Consider the following 14,307-nt stretch of genomic DNA (forward strand, 5'->3'; position numbering starts at 1 on the left):
GTGGGTAAGTATACAAGTGTCAGCTTTCTGTCGTGTTTTTTTTAAGAGATTCTCTCAGTAAAGCATGTTTTTACTTGAATAAAGCGGGTTTCACAAACATTCAAGTCACAAGCACAAACACACCTAGACTCAGGACAAACATTCCTGGATCACACAAATACCTCTCCTACGTGGGGATCGAGCCCGCGACACGTCGCGCTCAGTGGGGTTGGCGTGATGACCTCAACCGCTAGGCTAACCGTGCATATGACTGCATGACGTGACGACGATGTGATGATGAACGGACTCTTTTCTGTTTCATGGGGTGAAGGTCTGAAAACTTTATTCACATCAAAAGCACAGCGTGGGGATACGTCACGCATCCATTGACTAAAACTACAGTAACGGACTAAATCCAAATGTCGACTGCCAACTAAACTAAGTCAGTTTAGCTCAGCTTACGTAGTTGAGCCAGTTTTTCATACATGTGCGTCCACCACAAACAATACTAGCTAAGCTACGTGAAGTTAACCATGTTTGAAAAACTGGCCCAAGTGTGCGAGCTAAGCTAAACTAACTTAGTTTAGCCGGCGGTGGACGTTCGGTTTATCTCTATTATTGATTGTCCCATGACCTCAGTTCATTTAAAAAAAAAAGCTTTTTTAAGCAATGACATCTCATTCGCTGAGAACCGTCCCTAATGATTCTTTTATTGATGTTCCATCGTTAAGACGTACGTAATTAGTTGTAACGCGAGGGACCCATGTTTTTTAAATTGATTGATTGAATATTGTACTTGGCTGTCGAAACTGCTTATCGACATTATTAATAGGTAGGTAAAGTCTTTTTGGTTTGTATGTTTAAAAACTTTTTCTTTAAAGTTATTCGGTACGCGTATTAATATTTAGATTTAAAATCGTAGCTATAAAGTATAATTTCTGTTAACCTATGCGCTTTTATGTTATGCAAGTATGTTCAACTTTTAATTCTCGCAAAACTACAATCTCTTAAGATTTATTCAAACATTAAAAGTTAGAAATAAAACATGCCTTTTTCGATAACTTAAAAAAAAAACACAAACCAGTAATCCGTCTTAAAACAACAAAAGCTTTATTCAAACCGCCCATCAATTCAATTTAAAACGACAACGAGTAGCATAACATTGTCAAACACAGATTTATCAAACAAAAAACACCTAACAAATGAATGTCGGCATTCCCTAAACCCATTGTATAAATCAGCCATCGCTCAGATATGCTAATTTTCGGAAGTTAAATCGCCATCATCAAACAATAAAACGAATAAACACGCCATCTGTCAAAGCCTACCGACCGACAATCGAATACTTTGTCAAAGAGAATCGAGTTGTCGAATAAGCGTGGTACCGCCCTAGGCGTTAACCCGTGACCCGTTGTATATTTAAGTGGGGACAATTCACACCTACACATCGATAAAATCGATAATTCGTGAACGTCTCTATCAATTCTCACGTTTGTAGGCTGTTTTTGATTGAATGATGGGTTTTTAATACGTGGCTTCGGTAAATGCTCGATGATTCGGCCCTTTGTAGTATGCCGTTATCGTATTAAGAATGACTTTGGTGAATTTTATTGAGGACTCTCTTTTGGGTTAATCGGTTCTTAGACCGGTAGCTGTATTTGTTATGTTCGATACGGTTTACTGCATTTTAACTTTAATTTTTTTAATCCCACAAAAACGAATGTTTGTAACGTAATGTAATGTAACGAAAAAGAATTGCATTTCGAACTTAATTAACTAATTACGCTTTTTGCTTTCTTATTTTAAAATGTATCTTCCTAGACTCTACGTTAAGAGCTTTGCAATTTCTACAACCACCAGTTTAACTAAAACCAACGTGTCGTTGGTTCGATTCTCGCGTAAGACAAGCTTTTGTGTGATTCTCGAATACTTGACCTGAATCTCGGTGTGTGTTTCTGAATTTGACTTATAATGGTTATAACAGCCCCCCGGGAAAAGAGGATACAACACAGATTAAATTGAAGTAAACTCCTAAAGCTCAACCAACATAGCTCTACCAATCATGTAGGTTCTTCCAAGAGTTTTTAACGACTCTTTTTTATAAGGAACTTGGTACCGACAAACTTTGGGATCGTAAATTACTAGATACAGTTACAAGGCGCCTGCGCTTGTCTATTATAATAAATTATTTACATGTTACGCACAGTAGAAACTATATGACTGTACAAAAAAAATTAACATCTTCTTTGAGGAAGATAGAATTAAGGATTTCTCATTTAAATATTCATTGGATGTCAATGGAAAGTTCTACACACTCATGTAAAACTATCTATTTTGTCTACGATACAGACTGGTAAAAGTGGATTTTTAGCGAAAACTGTAATTTTGGTGTCACGTAACTGGTTTTATTTAATTTCCGAGTTCACATGAATAATTAATATTTCAAAGCAACGATTTCGAAAACGTTTAATATTCAGTCGTGATATTTTCTCTCAATTCATATTTATGTTAAACATTCATCGTGAATATTTTAGTTTAAATGTTTTCTAGTTGAAACCTTAATTTTTATTTATGAAGGTCGTGTTATGTTGATTTAAAACATAAGTAATAAAATAATTTTCTCTTCTTTTCAGATAGTCATGAAATCAGCATTGCAGGTAATGGGTGGCGGTGAACAGATTGAGAACAGCGCCATCTGGCGAGCTACATCAAAATGACAAATAAAGCGTACTTCCGAAGTGGTTCGCCGTACGCGCGCGAGATGGCGCGGCTGTTCATTTTATTGTTAGCGGCAACCGCGACCGGCGCTTCCAGGTCCGGTGAAGAGGATGCGCTAGCAAACATCACAAGATCTGCCAGTGGAGATTATTTCTCACTAAAAGGTAATAAATACTAAATTCTAGGTTAACAGTGACTAAGATTAATAATATGTGGGACAAATATAAATGAGCTGGAAAGTCCAATAGGAGTAAAGCGGTTTAATAAGATAGCCTATAGTCCGAACAACAAACTTGGATCTCTTCAATTATTGTAATTATTTATAAATCTCTACAAAAACTTGAGTAATTTGGCTGTTTCATGCAAACAATGATCTCTAAATTTGTAGGTTCTGGAGAATGCGGCCCCACGCGTTGCATGGAGGTCTCCCACGGCACCGCACTGGCTTCTATTGGGTCTGATGATACTGGCTGCAGGTGCCAGTGTCGCAGAGACACACCCGCCTTCAGAGAAGACCAGAATATCTGCATCAACCATATTGATGGTAAGTGATCAATGTACTCGAAAAAATAGAGCTAGGGGTTCATTTTAGGTTCTTATAATGAGGAACTGTATGTTCAGGAGGTACTTTCTATTCCTATTAATTATGAATTTACGGAAACAAGACTTATATTCCAGAAAAACGCGGTTTCGAAATTGAAAAGTATGAAATTCAGACAGTCGGACAAAATTAAATTATGTCAAGCCATGCAAAATAAAGAAATAAATAGTATGGGACATGGGTCTTTAAACATCTTTCTATATACGAATCATACTTATGTTTTAGGTCAAAATGTACAGCAATTGAAATAGGATATTGAGGATGCAGAGCATGGCAGGAAACAAGTCATTTTCTGGGTCAAAGGTTAAAAGTGTGACAAGAGATTATGAATACAATCTTATAAGTGCTCATTACTCAGACAATGAAGGGTCAGAGAATTTGATCTGGATAATTTGTTTGACTATGATGTCTTAATTGTATACCTTGGGTAGTAACAAACATTATAAGAAGTTATAAGTTGGTTAAAACAGCTTAAAATGTAAATGTAGAGTCGTTTTTGTAGAGTGATGATGTCTTATCACTTCAAATACTCAAAATAATGATATTAATTGATTTTATGTCAACTCTTAAAATATAGTAACGTTAGTTAATGTATTATTTTTACTTATTTTCAGAATGTCTGATGGCAAGTTTTGGTCGCGGAGCAACGAAACCTCAGATTCCGTTCGTTTTTCTTCCGCTCAAAGGACAAATCATTTATCCGTCTAAAGAAATCATTTTCACTGGTAAGTACTAGAAAAAAATATCCCTATAAAAGAAGAAAAATGTAATTCGGAGATGCAAAAAGATTCTTCCGATACCGGGAATCGAACCCGAGCCTCCTGGGTGAGAGCCAGGTATCCTAGCCACTAGACCATATCGGATATTGAGAGAAGAGTCGAAATATCGATTTATGCATTACTACAAGATATTTATTTCCATGTATTATTTTAATCTTGACATTTTAACAACTTTATAATTTCGTGAATATTAAAACAACTCTGTTAATATACTTGATATCACAATTTGATTATTTAAATTAATCCAGCCAATGTAATGTCTCATAACCTTGGAACTCAATTTGTCAAGGTCTTTGAATTAAACTTAAATACTTTATCTTTGGATAACACGGCATTGCAAATATTGAACGATTCATTAATATTTCCTAGATTTTTCGCTTCGAATTTAATACTGGCATTTATGGTTTTTTAATTAATATATTTCATGTTATTACAAGGTGATCCTAGTAAATATGCAATCTTATTTTTTGCTTACGTTAGTAACTCAGAACTAGTATTGTCTTAAAGATACTCTATATCTATAGTTAGTATATATTATCGCTGTTAAACTTGAACAGAGTGATAAGGGCAACCATCAGTGATAGATAACGCAATAAAGATGAAATGTAGATTCAGAATAAACATGAAGTTCACGTTCCATTTTATATTGCTAGAGTAACAACTCGTAATACAATATTTATTTAACATGTCGGCAACATTTTAACTACGCAGTAATCTTAAAAGCCAGCTTTGATGTCTCGAGTGCATTTAAATGTCGTTAAATCTTGCTTGCATGCTTGTTATCTAAGTTTTCATACTCAAAGGCACGTAACCCAAATATCCGTTGGTTACCAGACTGTATCTTATAAACCGTTAAAGCTAGATAGCTGATATTTTCACGGATAATTTTTTTTAGATTGACCCTATAATAAGTAATAAGAAACAACGAGCGAGTTCACAGACCAGATTTTTATTAGAGCTTACTTATAGAAGCTCTACTTTGAACGAAATAATAAAGTATTATGTTTTTCATTGGTTTAGATGTGGAGGATGCAATATGTGCGGTGACCAGCGCCCAGTACTTGACGGCGTCTGGATGGGTGACGCTCAGGGATGTGGTGGATAACGACGTGCCTTTTGGACTCTACCGGGATGAAGGCAGTACTTTTCTACAGGTAAGATTGAAAGAATTTTAGTTTTTTGTCGAAAAAGGTTTCTGATAAGTAGTAATATGGGTTGTAGTAGTAATTGATGTGATATTTGGACTCTACCGAGTGGCAGTGTTTTGTTTTTTTGCTACTGTATAATTTGAGTTGTGTGGCTAGCTTTTCGATCTCCTGTGTTGCGAATTGCGACTATTGAGTTCAGTAGCACTCTTTTTGAATATATATGTCTTTTGCCGAAATAGGTTTCTGATAAGTGCTAATTTGGGATGTAGTAGTAATTGATTTGGTATTCGACTCTACCGGGTTGTTTAGTTTTTTTGCTACTGCATAATTTGAGTTCTGAGGCTCATTTTTCGATCTCCTGTTTTGCGAGTTGCGACTATTGATTTCAGTAACACTCTTTTTGATTAATGGAATTTACCCAATAATATGGAGTGGTACAAGTACAAGAGTTATTATATGTTTACAACATAATGTTAGGAGAAATTTGAAAGATTTTTATCAAGAGTTAAAGCTGTCACGTAGATTCAGATGAATACTATTCCAATTGATTTGATGACGTTCTTGTACCATCAATTAATACGTATTACTATTAAATATTTAATATGTAGTGCTAGGTCTGTTAAGCATGTATATAACGCCATAACTATACGGTTTTCCATTGAATGAACATTAATTGTTCCAAGCCACAGTTTCTTTATAGCTTACCTAAATTAAGTAATAAACACACTGGCAGAGTTTTATTATAGTTCTTAATTATGTTACCTACTTCATTAACAATAGATATAAACTTAAATAAGGTTTAATGGGAATAGTGGCGCCTGTTAAGCGATAAAAAGAGAGCATAAAATGTTGAAATTCCAAAACCATGTAGTTACCAACATACAAAAAAAAAATAGATAAAAAGCTTTGTTAAAAAGGATTATAGTCTTTATTTCAAAGTCACAAAGTTCTTAATCAATTATTTAATTTTGTTTATGAGTTTGACAGCTACCCAAAGCATGCAAAAGGTATGGCAAAGATATTAATACAATTTAACTCCAAAACGGTTGACTACCACCCAAGTCGATCATTACCAATATTGGGCCAAAAACATCCTTATTTGAGATGTTTAAAAAACTTATCAAAATAAGGTAATTATTTTCACATGTTATTGGATTTTTTATCAGACGTAATTAAACGACCTCCTAAACGGGACTAATTTCAATTTCAAGTCATAAAAAAAATTGTTACGCAAGTGCATTCACGGAGATCGCTATCATAACTTGAACAATATGATGTGGAGCAGGCTTTATACACAGATAAAGAGATCGTATTACACGATATACTCTAAGAAATTTCTTTTTAATTTTTTGTCACTTACTATTTAGCTGAATGGGTGAAACGGACCTCCTAAGATGCTTATCATATTTCGACTCTCCTTTATTTTAGTTACAATGAAAAGAAAGTTGGAAATTGTAATTGTTTTTATCTTAATGCGGTTTTGATATTCGATAATTCAACCCCTGAAAATAAAGGTAGCAATTGTGTAAAACCCGATTTTATACCCAATATGTATTCTCTTATTATTTTGCACTCTACAGAAAAGTAGCGACTACAATAAGTGGTTTTATGGGAGGCAGAGGTAAAAAATCGATTAGGTGACAAATGCATTTATGACTGTAACGACCATTGCTTAACCGCAATATTTTGTTTTAATACATATTTGTTGTAAAAATCAACTGTCTATTCTATCTTTAACGGTTCATGAGCTGGTGAACTCTTTAACGTAGTTTCGTTTTAACTCTTACAAACAAGAATTTTCATTAATAACCATACATTTAATCAAAAACGAAATGTCACATCTAGCAACAGAGATATACCTACGAACTCAGGACGGTAGTACTTTCAAGTACCAAGCTCAGCTCAATAAACGCGTTGCTCTCGTGAAATGTTAATCGTGGACAAAAACCGGTCCTTTGATAGTTAGGTACTTAAGACTTGACCCTTTTTAAACTTGGAAACCGAATAGGATTACGTTCACACCTTCACATGTTATCAAAGTTAAAAATTAACAGGTGTTGAAATGTTAAGATATAAAAAAAAACAGAAGGTGTTTACTTTCAAAAGAAGGGTCAATAGAAAAGAATCAAGAAGTTAAAAATAGGAAATAAAATTATAAGCATTTAAAATTAAATTTTAATAGCATAAGGTAATTAAATATTAAAAGCAATAGACATACAAGTCATCAGGTATTTATAATTACAAGTCTCGTTCTATTATCCCTTAAAACCAATTTAATTATAAATCATATTTAGTAGGAGTCTTATAAAGTACCACAATCATTACAATAAAAGCAATAATATAAATAAAACAGGTGGTTAGTTGCCCTGCCATACATAATCTGACAAGAAATCCATCATGGCGTAGAGTCATCGTGTGAGGTTTTCAAATTTAACATTAATATTCCTGAAATACTAGTTGCGGGCGTTACGGCTACTTGCCTGAGATAAAATGACTGCTCGAGATATTATTATGTTGGCAGCTAAAATGTTTGCTTTAGATAAATTACTATACTAATATGAGCCATGATAACCCAAAAAAAAACTGTAATAAATATTTTTCTTTCAAACCTACTTTTCATTTTATTTGATAAACTAAAAGAAAAAGATGATTAAATAGGACCTAAAGATAATGAAAAATAAATAAAAGAAAGCGTTCTTTTGTTTTTTTTTTTATTAATTAGAACATGCAATTAAAGATTACCTGTAAGTGAATTTTCCGATGAAGCATTATAATGATTTATCTAAAAGTATCATTTTAGCGCCTCGCTGTCACTCCATAGTTGAGATACTATCATTCATGTTGAGGAACTGTCCACGTACTCAGAATTGACAGATACGTATTGCTACCATTTTTCCTAGTATTTACTAGAACCTGTTAGTGTAGGGTCATTGTGACCTAGATGTTTTATTCGGAGAAGACCTAGCTTTTGCAGATCATCTAGATGCATTTTATAAAATGTCTAACTTTAGATGTATTTACCTACATGTGAAAATATGACGACTCTTATGTAGACTAAAAGTCACTGAATATAAGTTTGGTAATTCCCAATTACCAAACTTATATTGACTTTTCAAACATGCATTATAATTTTACCATTTATACCAATGAAGTTACAAATTACGATATTATAAATAAACTTGCCAAACGGTAATACGAGACGGCACGAGCCGCTTCTGATATCGGAATCAATATTTTTAATGTTGACACAGCATAAAAAGTTCTCGTATAAAAATGTAAATTGAATTAATCCAGTTTCATCGTCCAAAACTTTACGGCTCCGATGAGGATAATATTAAATCGTACTATAAAAAAAAAAAACAAAAACACAACGTTTTTTATCGACGAAAACAGAAGTATTGACAGAACTGTGTTTACACTTGACTTCGGCCACCGAAGTGTCTTCCTTAATTTTTAACAACGTTATTAAAAATGAAGAAGATTTAAGTTAACGACAATTGCGAATCAACGTCACTAAGCATGATATAAAAATAATTTAATTTCTTGATATAAATCGGGTCGGCAACGGGACATACTTGCATCGTCGCGCCGATATTATCTCGAGTTTACAATTCTACTTATTTTTGTGCGGTCTCGACAAACGTTACAGTTTGTTGGATCCATCAATCGAGCAAATGTCTGCGTCGGACGGGCGCGTGTTGAAATGCAACACGGTCCCGATGCAATCCCAGATTAACACGAAGGCGTCAAAGGAGCAATTTGTATAATACGTCCAAATACTCCACATTTAGATCTCTTCACGGTGATAAAGTTATAAGATGGATTCGCATTTACATTTTGTTTTGCCGGCTAACCCTGAGCAGGCCCGATATTATGTTAACAAATGTTCGCAAACGGTTTTGGTCGATCCTAACTCTTTTTTTCTTTAATCTTTATTTATCAAGTGATTTGTGACCAAAACTCATGCCTGCTTAGTGACAAATGCTGCAACGAATTGCACCTGATAACTGTAGATATAATCAGCTTAAAATTGCGGTTCGTGAATATGAGGTGCTAAGCTTAGTGCAATTTTTTATGTCTTTAGGTCGCATTATAACATTTTTGAACAAAAATCTTAAATTATTTTAAAATTTGGAATTTATTTGACAGTGGCGTGGATCAGCGGCTCTGCATTCGCGGCTTGAAGGCCGTCTGGTGGCTGCCCACGTTCTATGCTCAGCATCGACTTCGACACACCTTACTGCTAGCTGTGCAGCATTTAGAGTCGCTGGAGCCACTCAGAATGCTTTACTAGGTGAGACACATACTCGCAAAACTTATAAAATATACTCGCAAACTAAAAACAGAATCCAACTCATAAATGTAATTTGTTCAACAGATGTACGTTCAATACCGTTCCACGCTGGTGAAATAGTTCCATCGGAATCAGGACCCCAATCTCAGGGTCTCAGCGTTTTGGAGTCCTTGGCTATTGGAGTATGCGTGCTTCTACTGATCTTTGTGTATGCCGCCGGGATCATTTTCTACGTTAATTACAAACAAAGGCAGAAGAGAAAGGAGAAAGATCCTGAACAGAATCACTCGAATACCATGTCAACTGATAACGGGTCTATGGAATCGCGAATCGATATGAGTAATGTGGTAAGAGCAATTAATCGATTAAAATATATTACATAGTATCGTTTTCGAGACTTGTTACTTATATTGTGTGTTTTTTTTAGATGATGAAAAGCAATCCGTTGTTACAACTAAACGATATGGGAGGAGACTTTATGCATGATGCTGGGTTTTCGGATGCCAGTGAACACACTGAAGACACTGTTGATTCTTCATCAAATAATCATCCTTCTTCACATAAGGTAAATATATACAATAGCGGACACAAAACTAATGTCATCATTAAGAAACATGTAATAACTTTTTGTATTTAGTTTCAGAAACTGAATTCGAATGTAATATCAGCTATGGTTCACTCCCGACGTAAGAAAACTCTTCGGCCATCACTAAGAAATGGAAATACACCTGAACGGGCACATGAGCGTTTTCAGAGACGCTCTGCTTCACCAGATACTTTGGAAAGAGCACCCCATTCTGAACTCTCCATCATAGATTGCACCGCAGAAAACAATTATAATTATAACTCGAATAGACAACTACCATCTTCAAATGGAGATGCGCATTACCGAAAGAAATTGTATTTCAACCCAGTTTTCTTCGAAACAGAACATCTCAAGGTAAGTGACATTATAAAAGATGTTAAGTAAAAATCGATGTTTGTTCTAAACTTATGTACATCTTTACTTTGTATTTCAGAACCCACCTCCCGCGGCTATCGAGTTTTTAATTAAAATTCGAGAAGTAATGTCCGTCGCTAAAGAAAAAATGACATCAAAACGATTTATACCAATGTTATCCGATATTCCTGAAGAAGATTTGTACCATGCAATCGATCTTGGTTGGGATATACCTTGTGCTCGACGCGGTCGTCGATTTAGTGCAATAAGTCTTAAGCAAGAAAACAGTCGAAAGACCGCTGTCTGTGGTGGATGCCCAGGCTGCGACAGCAATTCGGTTCGAACTCACAAGGTTGCACTAACAAGATCAAACTCTTGTAAAACTTGCGTTAGTGAAGATTACAAACAGAGGATTGTCAGAAAATGGTTAGATGAAGTACCTTTACCTTCGACTAACTCTAAGCAACTGAAATCGGTTGCAAAAGTAAGTGGAACTCCAAGATCTATTGATTCAAAGAAGAGAGATGAAATACATGCTATACCAGCCGAGCCAATTAGAGAAGAGGTTAAAACACTTAAAATAGCAGAAGTGAAGCCTAAAGTTGTGGAAAAGAAACTTAAAGTCCCTGAAAGTAAACCAAAAATTGCAGAAGCTATTGTTAAAGACAGTATTCGCGAACTAGGTTCTAAGGAAAATGTTACAAAAGAACTCAACCTTGAAGAAATGAAAATAATCAGTAAACCAATCAATCCAAAGGAAATTGAAATTATAAGAGTAAACACCGTTCCGGATATCAATGTGTTTGACATTAATAACTCAGAAAAAGTATCTAAACCAGCTGTTGCAACTCCACCACAAGAAAAGAAGAGTCCTTCTAGTCATACATCGCGTCGTATTAGAAAGAAACTTCCTCCTCCGCCACCACCTCCAGTAAAGTCACCAGAATCGCCTAAATCTGAAGAAGAAGAACCTCCAATACCACCTGAGGTTAAAGTTAAGATGGAAGCTGTTATACGTGAACTCAATACCTGTAAACGGGTCGACCCAACAGAAGTTGAAGAAATGAAGATAGAGACTATAACACCTATTGCACCCAAAATAGTTATACCTGTATTAGCAGCAGATTCTCACTATCACAGCGATGATAATACTCTTTCAAATCGAAAGAAAAAACAGATGTATAGCAGTCAGGATAACTTCATGGAGTTTGATAGCTTAGAACGCAATATGATGAGAAGGCGAAGATTTTCAGTAGCTTGTGGTCCAGAACTATTTCAAAATGACTCATTTGAGCAGAGCCAGGACCTGAAAGGTACGAGGGAAAGGTTGACAAGTAGTTGGCTTAATGTTAAGATGGCCGTTGATCGAACATATGAGAATCCAGTTACACCTGCCAGGAGCGAAGTATTCATAAACAATGCGGAACCCCTGTACAATAACGTAGATCATTTCTCAACTCCCGGTCCTTTAACTATACAAGTGCGAGGCTCTCCAGTAGAAAATAGGCGCAACGTTACCACTGACGAATCTGAATTCGATCCAGATACTCTTGACAGGCGCGATACTAAGAAACGTGTCGAAAAGATACTTTTGAAATCCGCTGGAAGCTTCAAATACAAATCGACATCTTCAGAAAGTGAATCGTGTAGAAAATCACCAATTGCCATTACGACGAGGAAGATTGGCAACCTGAGACAAATCTACGAAGCTAAAGCTAAAGCTCAAGAGGAAGATATGAAATTCTACAATAGGCGAGGAAGTATTACATTTGGTCAAGACTTGTCAGCTTTCATGAGATCCGGAAAAGCGCCTGACTTGATTAGACATATTGAAGGACAGAAAGACCCGAAACCACCAATAGCACCTAAGCAACGTAGGGGATCTGATGCCTCTATTAAATTCTCTACCCCAATCAGAGAAAGCCCACCCGGAGATAGACGCCGGATGTTAGAGGAGAGGGATCGATTCCCGCAATATTCAAGAATCGACAACTTAAATGCTAGACGGTCTGGTCGCCGATCAGCTAGAACTAGGTCAAGACGCACTGACATAAGAAAACTGTACAGGACAGAAGACTCTGGTTACATGAGTACAGACTCAAATGAATCCAAACGTAGAGCAAGATACTTATTGCAGTTGCGACCCGTGAAGTCTATGATTCAGGAGCCAGCGTCATTGCCAGCTATCAGATCACTTATGACAAAGACGCCAGTCATACAATTACAGATCGAGTCAGACACAGATGATTTAGAATCACTGTGCGACGGCAGAAGCGAATCAGGTGGAGAAAGCGTCGAAACAGATTCCGTATTCTTTGGAAACTTTGACGACTCGAAAGAAATGTTCGCGGAATTGGGTTTGAATGCGTTTGAGCCTCAAAAGACGATGCAGGGTCACGAACAAATTGATTCCGGGTTCATGGGAGAGACAAATATAATTTTAAGTGGAGACAGTGACTCGGAGCATAGAAGTGTCATATCCATAATGACTGGCCATGATGGCAGAGCTTCAGCTGCATCGATAAGCAAATTAGAAGACGCCCCTTACTTACATACCATAGAATGTTAGGCTAACTTATAATTTAATGTTTTGTACATAAAAAATAACAAATACATTTAACCTCTTATGGATAGCGAATTTTATATTTAATTTTAATGTACCTTATATAATGACGGCGTAGTTTAACTAGAGTATGTCATTTTAATAAAATTAGAATGTAGAAGATATTGGAATAAATGTGGAATTGTGAATATTAACGAGATTTCTATATAAAGTAAGTTGATAGTCACCAATTTATACCTCAAACTCTGTGCTCAATTCCGATCGAAACTTTACTGCACCTGACTAATTCTTTGTCGCGTAATTTTTGAGAATATTTTATATCCAGCCCACCATAGATGTTCGTGCCTAAATGTTTATTTATCATTTTAATAATTACATTATTTCGTGTTAATCGTAATTCTTATGCCATTTTGTGCTCAATTTATATTTGATAAGGTTTTAGTTGTTATTTGTGTAATATATGTACGTAAATGTTACGAGTTTGTAAATTTTATAGCCGGCCGGTTGTGCAATTAAATTTTTATTAGTATTTCGGGAAATAAATGGATTGGAGTTATTATTATGGTGCATGGTATGTGTAAGAGGCTCAATAATTTATTGAAAAATTTATTTTAAGCGTATTATTAAATGTTATAACAAGATAATTTGCAATATAAATGTAACCTGTAGATAATGTAGTTCGTTAACGTTTGTCGGAACTGTTTTGTGTTAAGATAATATTTTCAGACTTTGTTAACAAAGTATTTTTAGAAAATATTTTTGTATGAATAATATATTATGTTGTGTTATATTTTTGTCGTTTCATTTGCGAATCATTTACAAACCGTTAGACAAAAAACATTTAAAACTTTTTTGATATCAAAATATTACTTTTAAAAGGCGCATTCTAAATTCAATTGATTGTTTTATTTGTTTTAAGTGCTATTGGCGGTACTTAATTCAAATTTGACGCGGCACACGGGCAGTATGTTAAAATTATCACCGACATCTGTTAACAGTCAGGACAAGCGTCGGTTTTATAAAACGCGAATTTTAAACTCCTACGCATCTTAAATAACAATCAATCGAAGTCAATGCAATATCTTTGATCGCATGAAATTAATTTATGTATTTCAATCTGTGTGAACATTTTTTATCGAAATTAATATCGGTATTCATTAGCTGACGTATTGAATTTTTGATGTTCATGTTAAAATTTTATAAGGCCTGTATTTACTTGTTTGCAAAGAATATAAAATAGTAAATTTGCTTGAGTTCCTGAACGTTTTACAAAATACACAATATT

The 14,307-nt window shown here is 35.1% G+C and overlaps 1 protein-coding gene and 1 non-coding gene across 2 annotated transcripts in view; one reads left to right on the forward strand and one right to left on the reverse strand.

The window, feature by feature from the left end:
* Positions 1-13,810, forward strand: part of LOC113504441 — a 34,436-nt gene extending 20,626 nt beyond the window's left edge. The window contains exons 2-10 of the mRNA XM_026886728.1: positions 2,613-2,861; positions 3,086-3,241; positions 3,913-4,023; positions 5,098-5,231; positions 9,375-9,519; positions 9,604-9,866; positions 9,947-10,084; positions 10,157-10,459; positions 10,539-13,810. Coding sequence (XP_026742529.1) covers positions 2,693-2,861; positions 3,086-3,241; positions 3,913-4,023; positions 5,098-5,231; positions 9,375-9,519; positions 9,604-9,866; positions 9,947-10,084; positions 10,157-10,459; positions 10,539-13,028 — 3,909 coding nt within the window. The 5' untranslated portion in view covers positions 2,613-2,692 and the 3' untranslated portion in view covers positions 13,029-13,810. The remainder of the gene's footprint in view (positions 1-2,612; positions 2,862-3,085; positions 3,242-3,912; positions 4,024-5,097; positions 5,232-9,374; positions 9,520-9,603; positions 9,867-9,946; positions 10,085-10,156; positions 10,460-10,538) is intronic.
* Positions 4,090-4,161, reverse strand: Trnae-cuc. Its single transcript has one exon. It is a non-coding gene; the product is annotated as a tRNA-Glu (tRNA).
* Positions 13,811-14,307: the final 497 nt, after the last annotated feature.

The sequence above is a fragment of the Trichoplusia ni genome, chromosome 2, assembly GCF_003590095.1.
Source record: "Trichoplusia ni isolate ovarian cell line Hi5 chromosome 2, tn1, whole genome shotgun sequence".
Taxonomy (NCBI): Eukaryota; Metazoa; Arthropoda; class Insecta; order Lepidoptera; family Noctuidae; genus Trichoplusia; species Trichoplusia ni.